Here is a 19,018-nt window from a genome sequence, read left to right on the forward strand (position 1 = left end):
TGCGCCGCCAGCACCTCCCTGCTCTCGCGCCCGCGAGGGGCGGTTCCCTCCGGCGAAGGGGCGGGGCTTGTCGCGGCCTAGAGGAGCCCGGCGGGAGCGGGGGCCGCGGTCGCGGCATGCAGCGGGACGTGGGCAGCCTGCCGCTGGCTCCCGCGCTGCGGGCCCGCCTTGTCGCCGCTGGCTTCCAGACCGCGCAGGAGTTGCTGGAGACCGGCCCCTGCGGACTGAGCAAAGGTACCGGCTAGGGGATGGGTCCCTCCCACTGCCGGGGTCCGTCCCGGCGGCGCTGCTCCCCGCAGGCCGTTTACCCTGGTCGCGTCCCCAGTTCGAGCATGGCTGCCCCGGCAGCCCTTCCCATAGCCTTTCCCTCCCGAGAAATGGATGTAGTGGGACAGGGTTCGAGCAGGGTGCACATTATTCAGTGGTTGATGGGACACAGCGTGGGCAGGTGAGGCTGAACCCTGCTGAAGTGGCCAGCTCCCTCGCGAAATGTCACTGGGACCTCAGGGAGGCCTTGAGAAGGGAGCAAAGTAAACGCAGAGAGACACAGTGATATTTGCCAGTATCTCACCTCTGCTCCTTAGTCTGTATTTCGAATCCAGAAATGATGTGTGAAGTGCCCAGCAGCCCCAGAGTACCCCGAGCATTTGGAGCATGATCACCAAGTGTCAGTGCCACTGGACCACAACCTGACTCCTTCACATTCAGAACAACTGAACTGTTCTGCCAGGTCTCACCCACGTCTAGCAATAGCACTGTCGGGTTTTTATCTGCAGGTAGCATACTGGCACCTGGATTCTGAATGCAGGGCAGCATTGCTGCCAGTTCTTTCGAAAATCACACCGTTGGTTCCAGAGCTGGACATTGTTAAAGGATGGGTATTTATGTGTGACACTGCAGAATGATCAGGTTCTCTCAAACAAGTTGAACTCTCTCTTCATACTTTAAATAAATCACTGCTTACAAAACCAAGGTGGTGTTTCATGGTTTTGGCTCTTCTAGAAATTGGGATCTCCAAAGAAGAGGCACTGGAGGCGTTGCAGGTTGTGAGGCAGGAATGTCATGGAGATGCAGCAAGGACTACTGGGGGATCAGGCACCACCAGAAAGTGCACAGCACTGGAACTTCTGGAAGAAGAGCAGGCTCAGGGCTTCATCATCACCTTTTGTTCAGCACTAGACAATATTCTGGGAGGTGGTATCCAGCTAACGAAAATCACCGAGATCTGTGGAGCTCCTGGTGTGGGGAAAACACAGCTATGGTATTTTATTTGTAGCTTACTTTTGTGCAACTGAGAATCACCTTTCTTGGTCAAGTTCCACTCTTTTCTTGTTGTCATGACTTCAGTCTCTGATTCTCCTACAGCACTGTAAATACAATCATGATAATGGCTGCACTGCATCCTGTTCCCCGTGTTCCTCAGCAGAAACGTCACTTCAGGAGTGAGCTGGGAGGGGAGAGCTTTGTGATGTAAAGATTTCTCCTTTTTTCTGTTTCCCATGGCAGTATGCAGTTGGCAGTAGATGTACAGATCCCCGAATGCTTTGGGGGTGTAGCAGGAGAAGCTGTGTTCATTGACACTGAAGGAAGTTTCATGGTAGACAGAGTAGTGGATATTGCCACTGCCTGTGTGCAGCACTGCCAGCTCATTGCTGAAGCTCACCGAGAAGAAGGTATGTTGCTTTCTTGCTGCCTAGGCTGGGGTCTGACTGAAACAAGTGTCTTCTAGGCTGCAGTTTTACACTTGGAAGGTCTCAGCAGCAGTGCTGGCTTGAGGAGTTCTTGCTGCCAGCCTTTTATTCCCACCTGTATGTATCGTACCCTGAAGTGTGTCACTGTGTGGAGCCATGCTGCAGACTGAGCTCATCTACTTTAAGAATCATTCATTTTCTACATGATGATTTGGGGGGTGGGTGTGTTTAGGCTTGGGTTTGTTTTGGCATTTGCTGATTTTAGCAGCATAATGATCAAATTTACAGCAAAACCCAAGCATGACTTTGTCAGCAAAGCTGAGGGATGATGCTCTGCCACACAGGGGCCTGAAGAACAACTAAGGAAAGGGAAGAGGAATGGCAGAATCTTAAGGCTGTGTTGCTGCTGAAGCCCTGCATTGTAAAATTGTGGCTGGAATTCAGCTCCTTCATAAGGTCAACGTAGCCAAGTGGCATTTAATAAAGAGCTTTGTTCTATAAGTCATCAGTGTCTTGGGGATACTGACACAATTTCTGTGTTACTCTTAGAGAACTTTATGCAGCAAACTTCTGTTTAAACAGAGGTTAAAGGACACCATATTAAACGGGCTACTGCCTGTACTTTAAACAACGGATGATGAATAGTCACTGTTGTCCTGTGGTGGTGTTCTGGCTTGAAAATGATTTACTGGAAAAGTTCATTCTGCAGAAAGAAATCTTTCATTTTTGGAGCACTCCCTGGGAGGCTCCAGTGTATCTATGTGCAAATGCTGAGAGAGCATCTGCTCACCACCTTCTTGACTTTCAAGCCAGATGGAAGGTATGTTTTCCACACTCTTTACCTTGACTCTTCCTGGGGGCTTTGCTGTTGCTATATGTGGAAAGCATAGTTTGGTAGAATGATGAAAGTAGCACTGTGCTAGTACACACTTCTGACTCATTTACTCATCTATTTGTTTGTTTTCAGATCATCTGAAAGCTATGGAGACTTTCTCTCTTGAAAGTATCCTTTCTCACATATATTACTTCCGTTGCCACGACTACATAGAGCTTCTTGCACAGGTCTACCTCCTCCCAGACTTTCTTTCAGAGCATTCAAAGGTAAGGGTTACTGCAGACTTACCAGAAGATAGCACTCATCTTCACACTAAAGATTTTCCAGGGATATTCATCTGTTACAGTAAGAGTAACATGAGTAGCACCTTTGGTACCTCATCAGCTTGGCAGTGATACACTGATTGATGCCAGAGTACAAAGATAACACTTACTTGCTTTATCATTCCATTCCCAGTTACTCTTGAGAGTATTTTACTACCACTGCTGCCATCATCCTGAATCTCCATGTTGAGGTGAGGATGCTGGGTCTGTGTTGCCATGTGTTGTTACTTTTCTGTAAGCACAGAGCTATGAGGAATCACAAAGCTGCTGTACAAGAGAGTCTCTGAGGCAGGCATGTGTATGGTGACCATGATGCAGGGGGATTGGAGGGGCTTAGTGTCATTTTTTTTGTCCTAGATGATCACTGAGGATCAGAAGTATCTTGCACCATCTTGGCATCCAGAAACTCACTCTTCTCCTTCTTTCTAGTACATCATCTGTTGCTACAAGCAACCAGAGCCTGCAGCTTGACTCTTGGGTGGACTACAGCCAAAAAGTTCCCTAGTACCTAGTGTCTTGTGAAGTGCTATTGTAAGGCAGATTTTCACCTCCTCCCTTCCAGATTTCTAGATTCTGCAGAGCAGATCCTTCCCTAATGGGATTTGGGGAAGGTGACTTGTTCCTCATTCTAACAGCACAAACCAGTGTTGTTTAGCTAGATTGTCTTTTGCATATCATTTCCATTTTTGGAAGCTGTTCTTGGAAGCACAGATGGGAGTCTTACTTTTGCTTAGTGTAGTCTGGTATCTCCCTTTCTCTGCCAGGTACTAACGGTGCCCTGTTGTGTTTGCTCTTGTGGAAAGTACATGGCTTCATTAGCACAGTTACACTGGGCTGCAGCTCTCCAGTACCATCTGTGCTGATTATCTGTGCTTGGCCTGCAGCCTGAAATACTGAAGGTTGCAGGAGAACTGCAAGACCTGGTGATTCCTTGGCCAGGCTATAAGTGACTTGACAGATTGCTCATTGCAGTCCAGATCTCATTAAAATTAGTCTGATCCCCCTGTGGGGACCTGGAGCTCAGACTGGGACCATGGGAAACTGACAGGTTTTAGGGGTTTTTTTGAGAGAGACATAGTTGTAGGGAATGTCATTTGGAAATATGAATTAGTTGGAGATCTTGTAAATAAAATGAGCAAGACTACAGTAGAAAAATATTCATGTTATAATAAACCTAATTCTTCAACATCTAGCAGAGACAAACTGACATGGAGAAGGCAAGTGTTATTTTCTCTGTGTGGCCTACTTTTGAATACTTAAGTCTACTTGTTGGCTATTTTACAACTTAAATTGCATCCTACCTGGACATATTATTCTGATAGGCAAGTTATATAACTATGATACTTTCCTTTCTAGTGTGAGTCATGTTTATACTGTTAAACTGATTGTTCTTGAAGTCAGAAAATTATGTAAGAGGAAGATATACAGACTGAAAGGAAAGAGCTTGCAGGAAGGAGGAAAAATGAGGAAAGAGAAGAATATCTTCTTTTAATTCTAAGTATTTAAGATTCTTTTACAAATTGAGGTTGTTTTTCATTTGGAGGCCTTGAGCCATTTCACAGAGTGATGTTTGCTGCAGGCTTGTATGTTCTAGTCACAAAGAAACCTCCCAGTGATGATTAGTAATATAGATACTCAGTTTTCTTGCATTGTTTCCAGTTTATCCTGTGCACTAATGCAAGAACTTGTAGATACCTAGGATCTGAGTGGCATCTGAACATGCAGATGCTGGAAGATGATCCATCTCCCTTCTGTATTTCAGACAAACTTGGTCATCAAAACAGCTACAACAAACAGTAAAAATAAATCAAAATCCCAAACTTAGCTTTATACAGTGCTCCTGAGGGCAGCGAGCCAGCAGCAGCATTGTGCTCTACCTTCAGCTCATGATTGCTACAGAAGAAATAATTCAGCAAAGCAAACATCTTCTGGCAAGATAGATGCTCAGCTCCACCACACAGTGTCTGGAATATCTTTAAGCATCTGTTAAAATCCATGTTTCTGAGCTAGATCACTGATGTAAGCCTGAGAATCAGATGAGTTGTCTTAACAGTGACTACAGACAGAATGTATTCTAATCTTGGGCTGGGTTTCATTGTCGAGGGAGAAGGTGAAATAAATTAGGGTTCACGGGGAGTGGATTGAAGTATAACTCTGATGTTTAATGTTGGGTTGTTTATTTTCCCCCCTCCAGCTTCTCTTCTGCAAGGCTTTCTGCCCAGCTGTTTTATTTTGTATTCTGTAGCAGGTGCTGCAGAGATAAGTCAGCTAGCTGTAAATGAGGGAGATCTGAAACTGGAAACAGTCGGAAGGGCAGCTCTGTGCTGCATTAACTAATGGGAGAGCTTAGTGCAGAGTTTTCTTTAAGCTAGTGCAACTGTGGTCCGAGCTGCTGTCTATGCATAATGCAGCACTGCACTTAGCAAGTGTATGGGGGCCTTGAGGCTCTTCACCCTGTGCTCATGTGGAGTGCTGTTTGATTCCAAGGTACAGACACAGACAATAGGTGTTACGCTCTCATGCATATCTGAGTAGGAAATAAAAGATTGCCATCACCTTATATAAAGCATTCCAGTGCACTTCAAAAGAGGCCTTACTGCTCTTTGTCATTTGTTTGTAGGACAGTAATGGTAGTTCCTCCTTTTCCCTTCTTTTGAGGTCCGGCTGGTGGTAATTGATGGAATTGCATTTCCTTTTCGCCATGACTTTGAGGATCTCTCCCTTCGAACCAGGCTTCTGAACGGTCTGGCACAGCAGCTGATCATCATTGCCAACGATCATAAATCTGCAGTAAGTCTGGGGCAGGCTGGAATCACAAAAGATGTGACTTTGGTCTAAATACATTACAGAGGATTAAGCAAATACAATTTGTGATTGTCCACAAATAGCAAAATCACAGAATGTTAGGGGTTGGAAGGGACCTCCAGAGATCATTGAGTCCAACCTCCCTGCCAAAGCAGGGTCACCCAGGGCAGGTCACACAGGAACACATAAAGGTGGGTTGTGAAAGTCTCCAGAGAAGGAGACTCCACAACCATTCTTGTCAGCCCACTCCAGTGCTCTGACACTCTCACCATAAAAAAGTGTCTCCTTGTGTTGAGGTGGAACCTCCTGTGTTCCAGCTTGTACACATTGTTCCTATCACTGGGCACCACGAAAAAGCTTGGCACCTTCATCTTAACATCCACCCTCAAATATTTATAGACATTGATAAGATTCCCCTTCAGCCTTCTCTCCTCCAGACTGAGCAGCCCTAGGTCTCTCAGTCTTTCTTCATAGGAGAGATATTAGAGTCCCTTATTCATCCTCATAGCTATCTGTTGGACTCTCTCCAGGAGATCCCTGTCTCTTGAATTGGGGAAGCCAAAATGTGACACAGTATTCCAGGTGTGGTCTCACCAGGGCAGAGTAGAGGGGGTGGAGATCCTCCCTAAAAACGCAGGAGTGCCTTCTGCCTTCCTGTTTGCCAGTTTGCTTAGTGAATTTGAACGGATCGCACAGGCAAACCTGTTTAGGTGAAAAATGCCTCAACTGGCTAAACCAAGTAAAATTTGCATTAAAAGCATCCTGTGGATCCTAATGAAGTGGCAGCATACCCACTTGTGCACATCAGCTTTTCTCATGAAGTGCTTGGACAAAGAATGCTCCTTTGGTGACTGGGCTCACTCATTAAAATACAGCAGAGTATTTAGTGATTCCAACATAACTTTCAGCTCTTCATTTAAAAATAAAGTACTGTCTTAGTGGAGAAAAAAACCACTTTATCTGCTGGTTTGGCTTGCTCTTTTGGCATCCATGGAAACCCATCGCTTCCTTCCCAGGCATTGTTTCTCCCTCATTTGCGCCAATATGGAGGCCAGCAGATCCGTGGCTTCATAGCCAGCAGATGGCACTCAGAAGCTGCATCTGTTCCAGGAGTTGTTTTGGCAAGTCTTCTGCAGCAGAAAAGCTTTGCTCAGGAACCAGTGCTTACCCAGCCTCAAAATGGTGCTTGTGCCTGTAACTGTTTCCAGGTGACTTGCAGCCTTGTCACCTGCCACTCTCTGGCACAATTGGCTTTTGTTTCCGACTGCTAAAAATAAGCCTCTGTTCCTGCTTCCACTGATAGCTGCAGGAGGGGAAGGAGCAGAGAGCCTGGCCTGGGTGACTGGGCTGGCTGCTCTAAGCACACCCTCTCTGCTGCCTTGATGTGAATTACCAAGCTTCTTCCCACTGGTGTGGGCACCAAGGGAGATGAAAGTTCTGTGAGTGCCTGGTTTGCACAGGCTCCAGTTTACTGAGTGCTTTCACTCATGAATTGGGTACCTGGTGACCTTGAACATGAGCAGCTCTCATTGCACAGTCTTTATTCCTCTGGTCAAGGGAAACACACACAACTCCTTGCTATTGAACAAGCAAGCAGTTTAGTACAAACGCTTGCTAAATAAACGCTGAGCTTCAGAAATTATTTAGCTCAGAGTAGCCCTCTTTGAGTTAGTTCCTTGCAGCTCCCAGGCAGGCTGAATTCAGCTTGTGTGCCAGAGATTGCTTGTCAGGCAGCACAGCTGGGCAGTGTGAATGCTCTAATACGGTAGGAAGTAAGTTCCTTCAGCTTCTAAAGCTGAACTTGGTGGGCTGTGCTAGAACGGCCAGACCAGCCCTTCTCCAGCAGTGAGATGGAAAGCCTATCTGGGGCTGTTACCATCCACAGATGACGAGTAACTTCTCTAAAATATGCAATGTGTGTCTTAGGGCTCTCAGCTATGTAAATGTTTCGGAGTGTGCTCAGTGGAATTGCTTGCTCTAGCACGCTTCCCTAGCCGCTCAAGCAAGACTCTTACAAGCATGTCAAACAACAAAACCCCTCAGGCTTCCAGATAGGTACAAATTTTTATTTTTCATTTTTAATGAACTTTGAAATTAATATTCCTGGCTCTTTTCTGTCTCACCCACACCCACTGCTACCAGGGATCTAACCTAGACTGTCTGTGAACCTCCTACGAGTGCTTCGTGCTGCGAAAACACTCCCCCGCTCTGTCTGTTCACTTTCATTCTGCTTTGTGTTGTACCCACTTGCGCATTTTTAGACTGCAAGGTGCAGAAATTCTGTTCATCACTAGGGCTTATGCATGCTTTGAGCAGCACCACCAAGTTCATTTATACCACAGTGACTGAAATCTCTCTTCAGAGAGGGCTAGTACGAGTCACGTGCCTCTAAACTCGGATCCACGCAGCGTTTGGTCGAGACGCGGTGCGACGTACCAGTTGTGTAGGGCTTGCATTCATTGGGAAGGGAGAAGTGGAGGCTTCTTTGAAGTCTCTGAATGAAAGAGAGCTACCTTCTATGCAAATGGAAAATCTGTTTTGTAGGGCTCTCTTATTTTGGCTGTTGAGGAAAGATGAGGCACCTTTACAGTTTCCTGTTACCATAAAAGCTTCATTACAGTTGGCAAGAGTTTTGCCTGAGTAGCTTGAGAAAAGCTATTTCCCCTCCACTGTGCTGCTTTTCTGGAGATTTTCTTGTCTTTCTGTCTCCCTTTTTTTTTTTTAGGTAGTTCTGACAAACCAAATGACAACAAGGATTGGACAAAGCCAGTCCACATTGGTACCTGCTTTAGGTAGGTGTTTAGCTTGTGAGCTGCCAACTGAGTTCATCTTCATACATATGACTTCCTTTCTTGTGGCACTGTGTACAAAGAAAATGAAATTGCTGAGTTGTTGCACTGCAGCAGACTCCATGGTGAAACTATGAGAGCCATGTAGAACTGCTGGCATTCCCCCAGCAAGAATGTGGTGATGAACAGGTTAAAGCACTAACAGAAGAACACAGCTTGATGGTTGCACACCTCAAACAGTGCCTCAGTTTCCTAGATTCCCTGAGTGCCTCTCCATAACAGTTGAAATTGTTTCTTTTGCCATTACATGTGAGCACATTCCATTAATTGCTTGCAGAGGTGTGCCAGATTTACTGCATAGCTGGAACTCTCTACAGTGATGATGTAGAGGGGAGCTCTAGGTGGGATCCTCACCTACAACCAGCCCATAGTGAGTTCAAGTGTATTTTCCAGGCTGCTCCATATTGCCCTGACAGGACCAGAGTGCTTCTATAGGCTCTTCTGCCGTGGTCATAGGGGAAAAGAGAATGGTTCTTCCTGAAGCAGAGATTTTGACAGAGGGAAAAAAAGCTCAGTGTTAACTTTTATTTCAGCATGTAACTTTCTATTATGTTACGGTGCATTTAAAGTGCACAGATTCCCTGTCCACAGCTTCAGTTTCTGTGAACTAAGTAGTAATTATGCTCTGGAGGGGAGGGAGAAGAAGAGGACAGTACAAAGGTGAAGATGTCCCCAGAGTCTGTACAGGCAGTGAAGCATTTGGCACAGATGTGAGATAAACCCAACACATACAGACTGTCTCCTTTGAGAATGTGAAGAATGTAGAGTTTTGAGTTGTGTGTGCAGATGAATACCCAGCCTGCATATCTGACCCTTTCTGTCATGTTTGCCTCTTGCTTTCTGATGTATTCTTTTTGGCAGGCTTTCTGACTACAAACTCAATTAAAGTTAATAGATTTGGTCTTTTTTTCAACACCCAGCATTGCTGGAGAGGTGTTGTGTTTATTGAGTCACAGGGACAGTAAATGCTGTGGAGACATTCAGAGTAGATTGTAATTCATAGATATTGTGTATTGCCTTGCACATCTTTTCTTTCACAAACATTCCATTTGACCATAAACTGATTGTGACTCTCACCAGACTGTGTAGCCACATGGTACTGTTAAAGTGAGTAGTTTGTACTCTTGCAAAAAGGAAACTTTGTGCCAGTTGGCACAAAATATATAAGCTAAGAGATATTTCCCTCATCCTAAACAGCAATATCTCAAGTTGAGCATTTCAGAGTGGTACAAAGCTGTTCTCACTTTGATGTGAATTCATTCCACAGACTCTGGAAGTATTGAGCTGGTGGATTACAAGGTGATATTTATGACCCACTCTGAAGGGATGTTATTTCAACAGTCTCATCATAAAGCCTAAAGAACCTCCTGGTTCTCCATGGTTGGATGTAGCCAAAGGAACTATTGAGGGAGGGGATCATCAGCAAAACCCAAGTCAAATCAATCCTATTGCCTCCCCTAAATAGGGTTTCACCCCCACACACACACTGATTGGTAAGCCTTAGAAACAGCCTTTTCTAAGATTTCACAAGAGCATTAATCTCTAAACTCTTATTCAGCTTCCTAGCAGAAGAGAAGTTCTTAATTATGGGGGGGATGGGGGGAAGCACAGATGCTGCAAGTTATTATGTCAAGAGCTTTATGAAGGGGACAGCTTGCTTCCCCACCAGTGATAACTAAGCTGGGTGTTCCTAGACATTTCTACTGGATATATTTAGAAAGGAGGTCAAATATTAATCTACAGTCAGTTTAACTCAGAAATACATCATTTTTACAGTCACATTTTTCTTTCCTGTTTGATATGGTTGGAAGCATTCTGGTATGGAGTTTGTAGCCATTGTAAAATGTGTTTTGATCTCTGACTCTGGAGCATATCTGATAGCCAAAGCCTTTAATCTCAACTTAGATATAGTGGAGCAAGGTCTGGCAAGATGCCTGGAGGGTCTAGGTCTTCATTAGACTGGAAACATTTTTTTTTTCTTCTCTGAGTATAATGAATGCCAGAATACATGGGGCATGTGGGGCTGGTGACATGATGGAGGTGAATCAGAAGTTAGAGAGCTGTGAGCAGGTGAATAGGGAAGGCTTGCAGCACTTAACCAAACTGACTGTTTTAAAATGCAATCCATCTTTGGACTACTGACTGTCTCCTGGGATAAACAGAGGAGAACACCCAGTAACACTGTCTATAAATTGACTGAGCTTGTGCTCAGGTGAGAACTGAAACAGTAGGACTGTTTTCCCTGCCTTAGGATAACAATCCAAACTTCCTTCTCTCTTTCCACCACCCCTTGCTTTTGGTTGTGTTCTTTTGTGTCTTGCTGTGAGAAGTGGAAGACTGCTTCAGGGGCCCTTAATACTTTAATAATCATTGACTTTCTCCCAAAGCTTGTATCCCAAAGGGAGTGATGTTTGCTCATAATTATGCCTGAGAGACAGAATATTGCAGTTTTGAAGTAGGATTTAGACATACTTACTAGACTTCTTCAGTAGTAACTAGAAAAATCTTTTCTTCACGCTGCCTCTGTTGTCAAGATTTGCCTGGTACCTGTCCTTTATTAGGTCTGCAAAAAATCCTTCCACAAATATGGAAGTACCACATGCAGGTGTCTGTAAAACACACTGAGTGCAGGGTTTATTCCTTGCCTCACTGTATTTGATGAGCTAGTGGTGAAACCCTCGCACACGTGAGAAAGGTGTGATTCATTCCTGCAAGAAAGGTGCTTCTGTTCTGGTCAGGAGGGGGTCTTTTTGGAAGACTGTTCTAATTTCAGTTCAGTTTACTGATGCTGCTGCTGCTGTTACAGGAGATAAATAAATGCCTTGTCATTTTGTGTCACCCAGGAGAAAGCTGGGGACATGCTGCTACTGTCCGTTTAATCTTTCACTGGGACAACAGTCAGAGGTAAGTGCAAATGTAGAGCAGTAAGGTCCACAACAGCACTGACAAGTGTGACATTTGGGGATCTTTTCCAGGCTGGCCAAGCAGGGATTTGTATTTGATTTCTGCCCTTGGTCTGCCATGTCCCAGGCTACTGAAGCTCAAGAAGAGCTTTCTAGTTGAGGCTAAGCCAGTGTGGGCTGAGCTCTTGTGCTCCTCCTCCCCATGGTCAGCTTGCTGCAGTGCTGTCCTTTCTTCCTGACAAGATGCCACGGCTCATCTCCTAATGGCAGTTGCTAGACTCAGGAATTTAGGATCTGGTGGCTACATATGCTTTTTTTTTTTTCTATCTGTATTTTGTAAGCAGAAAGTAGAATTTCTTTGCTTCGGTCTTTGAGGCCCCCATCTGTACAGTCAAAGATGCCAGAGAAGGCTTTTCCACCTAGACAGTGATTCTCAGGAGGACAGACCATAGGCCTTACTGACCCCTAAGTCTCAGAGGCAGCTGTTGGACCCTTATGCTTTTGAAGGCAGCAGGATGGTTTTCCAAAACTGGGCACCTATCTAGATAGCAAGTTAGAGTGACAAGAAGGGGAGAGCTGCATTTGCTCCCAGGGCAAAGCAGGGCATAGCATCCCGAGCACCTAGGGAGAGTGCTTTTAGAAGCCTAATGCAATGAGGATGACCCTTCTGAAAACAGTATGGAGTTCTGTCTGTTGCAGAGAGATCTCTTCTGCTTCCTGGTTCACTATACTGCAAGCTCACTTCTCTTCCCTGGTCTTTTATATAGTAGTACAATACAGCAACTTGAGATTAAGAAGCCTTGCTTCAGTTCCCTAATCTTCTGCAAACAGCTAACAAAAATGTGACTGGAATGTTGCTGGGCATAGTTTTGCTTGCTGAACTTGAAAGAGAAATGCAGTGACACTTTCTTGGGGAGTTTTTTAAATTCTGAGTTGGAAGGCAAGGCAGAGTGATTATGGCAAGCTGTTTAATTTGGAATTAAATTAACATCACTGATTAGTTAACAGCTTTTATAAGACAGAAGTTGCATCAACATAATGATTGCAGAGTGAACAAAAGTTAAATTCTCTGTATCAAAAGTAAAGAGCTTTTTTCTTCTGCAAGACAGCTAGGCAGGCTGGGGATACAGGTTCCAGAAAGCAAGCCAAAGAGAGACAAAAAGGGTTTATTTACTGTGCTAAATGTGCAGCTAATATGGAGCAGGGCCTGCAGAAGCACAGCAGTTCCAGTTGCTTTTCTCTACAAAAAGCAGAATTAGCTGCATTCTGTTGCATTTTCACACAGCCTGCCTGTCCCTGATGATCCAGTGTGGTTTTGTTGGGTTTATATTAGGTTACTGAGGCACAAAGATTTGAGAATCCATTTGGCTTTTATTCTTTTTTTTCCCCCCTTAAATTGTGCTTTGGCCAAATACGATACCTGTCTCTTTCCTTCCACTACTGAAAATGTCAGAGCTTAATTATAAGGGTTCTCACTGCTGTAAGGAAGGATCCTGTTGAGTCAGAGGCACAGAGCAGAGCTCTAGCTGAGCGATTGTAAAAGCATGGCTTCTGCAGCTTCAGATTTAGGCTATTTTGTAAAGTATAACCCAGCACTTAAATGTTCTGAGGAATTCCCTGTGTAGCTAATATGAAGTGGCAGTGTTCCTCAGGCTGTAATTACGTGCTCTCTAATAGAATGGCACCTCAGGGAGTCAAAAAACCCCTAAAAATAATTAACAGGATCTTCAGCAGGGTGTCTTGATACAGAGAGCAGAACACTTGCTATATTGGCTTTATGTAAGTGTTGGTTTTGGGGAGGTGGGCATGGTGCAGACTAGCAGTTGTGGGATTGGTTTAACTCCTGTGCTTTTGAGCTGCTCTGCAACCTCCTGTCCATATTATGCAAGTATCTATGGGGCTAGGTGCTGTACAAGCACAAATCATGGTGCATTGCCTAGAGTCTAAATGTACAAAATCAAGGAACTGTTAGAGGAGAAATACAAGGGAAATGATTTTCTCAAGGTGATGCTGTATGTCAGTGGCAAGGTCAGGCTCAGAAATAGAACATTTTATTCCCCTTCTCTATCCACTAGGTTACACTGACAGGCTTGTGGAATCTCTAGAAAAATCTTCTCTAGAAGCATTTGAATTCTTGGGGGGATCATAGAATCATTTCAGTTGGAAAAGACCTCTCAGATCATTGAATTCAGCCATCTCCCAACGTTGAACAAATGACTGCTTAATGGAGTAAGAAAGAGTCATGCTCAGAACCTTTTTGGCTTGCATTTTAAGAAAGTGACATTTGGAATTAATTAATAATGAATATTGATTCAAAAATGTGATCAAATACTGTGATGAAACAAGGCCAGCGCTCCCTCTTTTTAGTAGCTCTGCACTGAATTGGAGCTGGCAGGCTATGTAAGGATGGGAATTTGACTTCCCCAGTTTAAATTACCTATATGAAAACACAGAAGAATTCCAGTGGGTCACCTACCCCATGACAGTGGAAAAGTTGGGTCTGGTCATTTGGTTACTTGGAATTTTTATTACTGTATCCACTAATAATTACTTGGTTTTTGTTTCCAGGTTGGCAACCTTGTACAAATCCCCGAGTCAGAAGGAGTCAACCATACCCTATCACATCACAGTTAGTATCTCTTTGGGGATGGAGGTGCAGAGATGGGACGACATTTCTTTACAGCTAAGACATAGACAAACCTGAGAAGGATGTTTGCTTTCTCAGTGTTGCCTTTCGTTGCCTTCTGAAGGTAACCAGCAGTACTGGGATGTCTCCTGGTTTATGAATGTTTTGCACCTATTCTGCTTAGAACAATGACCCAGCATGGTAGTCCTCTTCAAGTGGAAACATTTTGATTTCCAGATCAAATTTGCAGGCAGCCTGTCCCCCTCTGTTCTTGTACTAGTAATGCTTATTTTATCTGCCCTTGATGTTAACTTTTGGCCTAAGTGCAATTACAGAGAGCAATCAGGCTCTCTTTCAGCCTTCATTCTGGGAGACTTGAGCAAGCCAAGCTGTTTTCTCTCTCACCAAGTAGGTTACTTTTATCTAAGTGGCTCTTCTCTGCATCTGTTCCAGCTGAGTTTCTCTCTTCAGGACAAGGGTTACCAGAATCATACATGGTTTTCCAGAGGCCTCACCAGTGCTTTGTACCATACTTATTTCCACATCTCTGCTTTAAGTGTATTGCCTGATATAACCTAGTTGCATTTCTCTCTTTCTTAGCTCTGTCCTACCCCTGACACTGGCCAGCCAATACATACACATTTTTCTCATTTGTCACACTCATGTGAGGAGCTTCCAGCTTATGGCCTGGAGTCCTTATTCATCCCTGTGATTATTTGCTTTTGTGGAGTGCTTAGATACATCTTAATGAGAATACATACTGCCTAAGCTGTATTTAGGATCAAAACCCCCCAGCACTCGACTCTTACATCTTGAAATGCCAGATACATAGGTACATGCCATAACTATTTGCTGTGTGTCCTCATGGAAACACGTTGCCATAGCATTTCCTGCAGATTTTAATGCTGCCATAAGAGGAGATCTTCAAAGTGTTGAACAAAAAAAAAAATCAGATTTCTTTTTGTTTCAGTCCTGAATGTGTTCACCTGGACAGAGGAAATATTGCAAATATATATATATATATATGTACTCTTAGTTCTGTAAAGACTGGGAGGCTAAGTGGGGCTGTTTGTATCACGTGATGTGTGTGCAGCCCTTTCTCTCCAGCTGACAAACAGATGGATTTTATCTTGGACCATTTAATTGCTTTTCCTTTCAGTTTTATGTGCATTATAAAACAGCTCTGCTGTCATCTGCATGGATTCACACAATCTTGAAATACAGTGGAGAATGCATCCTAATCAAAGATTAGTTAAAAACGTTAAGATTATCCCTGTGGTTTTTCCCCCCTTAATCCTTTTGAGCTGCTCCAGCAGACGGTTTCTTTAAGTAAAAAAATGTATTATCCCTGTTTCTTTCATGAAATTCAGGTCTGGTGGTAGCAGTCTGCTGTTATCACTCCTCAGTCCCATCTCCAGAGTTAAATTGAAAGATGTAAATGCATGTTGGCTGTTTCCAAATCTGATCTAGCACATCTATGTATAACCAGCAGTTTAAAAAAAAAAAAAGGTAATTAAAAATATAATAAATTTCTCCAACCCAGATCCTCAAAGATATTTAGGCTTCTGCAAATTAGAAATTGGGTACCATTGACAAACTGGCTGTTCAGTGCCTGTAAGCTGATGGGGAAATGTGTAACGTGGTCACCAAGCTCTAGCTCTTTTTTCAGCTGTGTCCTTCCCACCACTCTGAGCCAGCGTGGAAGCTGTGGAACACCAGCTGCTTCTTTCACAGGCTGATAAGGATTCATTCTCAAATGCAGAGTATAGAAATGTCAGTTGATTTATGCACAAGGGAGTAAGGAGATCCTCTGATTCACCTAAATTTTCTGAGTAATGTGACCTGATTATTTCATCGTGAAAGACAAGAGACCCAGGACCTATATTCTGGGTAGGAAGTGTGCCTCCCTGCACTGTGGAGGGTCTGCCAGACCAGCAATGAGAATACTGCTCAAGTAATCAAGCCAACTACCCTTATCAATCTTGATGTAGTCTGTAGACACCAGAAGATGTTAAATCACAGGATCCCAGCACGCTGGGTGTTGGAAGTGATCTCTGGAGACCAAATCCAACCCTTCTGCTAGAGCAGGGTCACCAAGGTCACCCAGAGCAGGTTGCCCAGGATCATGTCCAGGTGGGTTTGGAATCTCTCCAGAGAAGGAGGCTCCACAGCCTCTCTGGGCAGCCTGTTCAGTGCTCTAGCATCCTCACAGCAAAGCATTATTTCCCTAAAAGAACAATTCAAAATGACCATAGACTATCTGAGCTTTGTAGGTCCTTGGTTCCATTAGCCATGTTCTTACCATCCAAAACTCACTAACAAGCTTCACAAATACATACAAATTCTCCTCTTTTCGGGGCACTATGCCCAGAGGGTACGTGCCTTTAACTAAGTGCAAGACATCCATACTAAGCAGCCTGTTTTATCATGTTCTGGCCATTAGAACGGTTGGAATGCTTTCTCTGGGAGTCTAGCATGTTGGATTAAGTGGATTCTTGGCTACAGCTCCACCTTTGTGCCTAAGGGAAATGGCAGAGATTAGATGCAAGCAGCAGTGAAACACTAAACTTGAAGATTCCCCATTACGCTTATTTAGAATAACACTTGAGCTGCTTATAATAGCAGAGGGACTGCACAAATGCTGCCCTTGTGGCACCTCTTGCTGCTTGTGCCTTTAAAAACATAGCAGGTTCTGGGAGGTGAGGCATTTAGAACTAGAAATACAGAGATGGGAGACTTCAGCAAAACGTTCTGCTTGGGTGGTGTTGTGGATTGATCTCAGTGTGGGACATGCTGGCATTTTAGCAAAGTCCCCTGTCTGACAGTAATTCTACCTGCCTTTTCACACTGCACAGACCTAAAATGTCAGCTTTGCCGAAGGGCTTTCATCCTCACATTGTCTGCACCTGAGCATTTGGGATGCCCAAAGCAATTTCTTTTTCTGATTAACCCCTTTTCCTCTCTGAAGTCTGCACTGCAGTGAGTCTTCACTGAGCTGTCGGCAGTGCTCCCTGCACAGCATTTGCCTGGAGATGGGAAGGCAGACAGTTGCAGGCTTCACATCTCGGTGTCTTCATCTGCAGTGATGACGTTAGCTAACGATTTTCCAGATCTTTCATATTTTAAATCTTCCAAAATCATTACATTGGGAGCTAAGGTAGCAGAAAATACGAACGGTACACAGCCAAATAGATCACTTTAAGCTCTCTCCTGAGCAGCAGCATCTAGTTTTCACTTCTACATTTAGTTTTTGGCAGTTAAAAGGTTCTCATTCCATTATGTCCCATAAATTACTATGCTGGGACAGGCTTTGCAGTCTAGAGACTGATTCAAATCTGCTGTTCTCTTACAATGTCTCATTGAGGTTTTCAGTTCATTAAGTAGATACATGAAACAAAAATAACCTAGGTTTTAGAACTCACAGTTTTGCTTCTGAAAATGACAGAGGCAATTAATCCAGTCATCTCCTTGCTTCTGTGGGAGCTCGAATAAGGGCTGAAGGATTTGGCTTTTAATTTATTTAAATAGGCAACATAAGTTAATTTACAGTGGAACAGTGCTTCCTAGCCATAGAGGTTATTAGTGGTGAAATGAAAATGAGAGCTTGGTTAGTGAAAATAAAGTATCTTTAAACAAAATAAAACGAGGAGACATGGTTGGCACGTGTGTTGAAAAGCTGCTGCAGTTCTGAGCTTAGTCTGGTTTACACATATTCTCTGGACACTCATCTAAAATAAAGGACAGGATCATGCCTTATTCTGATCTGGGAAACTAGTTACTCGTGCTTGATATCCACTGAAGTGTTATCACATGATTTTGCTTGTATGTCACAGCCTCATGGCTTCCGAGACGTGCAGCCTCCAGCTGTCACCCAGGACACACAAGATACTGAAACGAATCCTCGCAAACGGCCACGGAGAGAAGAGGAAGAGTCAGAGAGGTCCAAAAGTTGAATGCTAAGAAATCTGTGCTACAGGAAAATAGTTGCATAGTGGACATGCAATCAAAGGTAGCCTGAGAGACTCTTCAGTTCCTGCTCTGGACATTATTTTAACATTAAGACTGCACTATGCTAATTCCTGTCCCAGGAAATGTCTGTGTGTGTGGCATTGGTTTACTTTTCTAATAAAATCAAATCTATGTTTTCTAGAATAAAAGGCTTCAGCTTTTTGGGGGAGAGAGGGAGAATACAACTTACTTTATCTCTGGGTAAAAAAACCCCAGTAAAATGTGAGCATCTAACACAGTACATTTAATGATCCAGGTCTCGATCACTTAATCTGGTTCTGCATGTATCTGAATTTAAACTAGGTTTCATGCTGCAGTCTGCTCACATGCCTCAGACCAGGGCAGAAGGCAGTGGAGCTGCTGATGGATGCTTTAGATGCTTATAGATAATACAAGCCTAAAAGCTGTGCGAGACTGGTGTGTTAGCCCTTACCTGCTGCAAACTCCTTGATCAAGGACAATCAAAGCACTTTTTTAAACTTCTCATTTATCTTGTGGCAACCACAGAGATGAAAGACTAGATCTGAAAAGGCTTAATCCAGCATTATAATCTTATCTTCCTATCCAAAGCATTTTACCATCGCTCAAGCTGGAACCACGCTGCTGCATAGCCCTTAGCTTCCATGTTGTTCTTCTACCAAAGCATTCAGAACGACTGCAATCAGGATCTGTTTTGTTCATGGCTTCAGTAAAAAGGAAACCCAGGCTTCTTAGGCACCAACAATGTATTAGCAGCTACAGAATCTAGACCAAATGCATGAATGTACACGGAAAATACAGCGGGGGTTTTGTCTTCTTTTTATTAAGAGAAAACAAATTGATGAGATTATTAGAGGAGGAGAAAGGTACTGCAGTGCAAAATAGTAATTAGCTCAATTATGAGAAGTGTTTGTCTGTACACACACACACTCACGACCCCTTTCTGGCGTAGTGTTATAGCTGAGGAAATGCAGCCAGCAGGCTAAATGGAGAATTCAA

General features: G+C 43.9%; 1 protein-coding gene across 6 annotated transcripts; it reads left to right on the forward strand.

The window, feature by feature from the left end:
• The first annotated feature begins 61 nt into the window (after positions 1–61).
• RAD51C (RAD51 paralog C) lies at positions 62–18,229 on the forward strand. 6 transcript variants are annotated; one of them, XM_068154788.1, is made up of 10 exons: positions 62–234; positions 1,003–1,261; positions 1,507–1,673; positions 2,659–2,792; positions 5,508–5,639; positions 8,380–8,446; positions 11,347–11,407; positions 13,975–14,070; positions 17,583–17,617; positions 17,866–18,228. In XM_068154788.1, exons 1-10 carry the CDS (start codon positions 117–119, stop codon positions 17,922–17,924), a joined length of 1,128 nt encoding a protein of 375 aa, XP_068010889.1. In that variant the 5' UTR covers positions 62–116; the 3' UTR covers positions 17,925–18,228. The 6 variants fall into 6 exon arrangements, with proteins under 6 accessions (XP_068010889.1, XP_068010884.1, XP_068010885.1 ...); XM_068154783.1 differs by lacking the exon at positions 17,583–17,617 and having other exon boundaries at positions 13,975–14,035; positions 17,866–18,223; XM_068154785.1 differs by lacking the exon at positions 17,583–17,617 and having other exon boundaries at positions 147–234; positions 777–1,261; positions 13,975–14,035; positions 17,866–18,222.
• Positions 18,230–19,018: the final 789 nt, after the last annotated feature.

Source organism: Melanerpes formicivorus, unplaced genomic scaffold, assembly GCF_026170545.1.
Source record: "Melanerpes formicivorus ecotype bairdi unplaced genomic scaffold, bMelFor1.0.p_v2 SCAF_29, whole genome shotgun sequence".
Classification (NCBI taxonomy): Eukaryota; Metazoa; Chordata; class Aves; order Piciformes; family Picidae; genus Melanerpes; species Melanerpes formicivorus.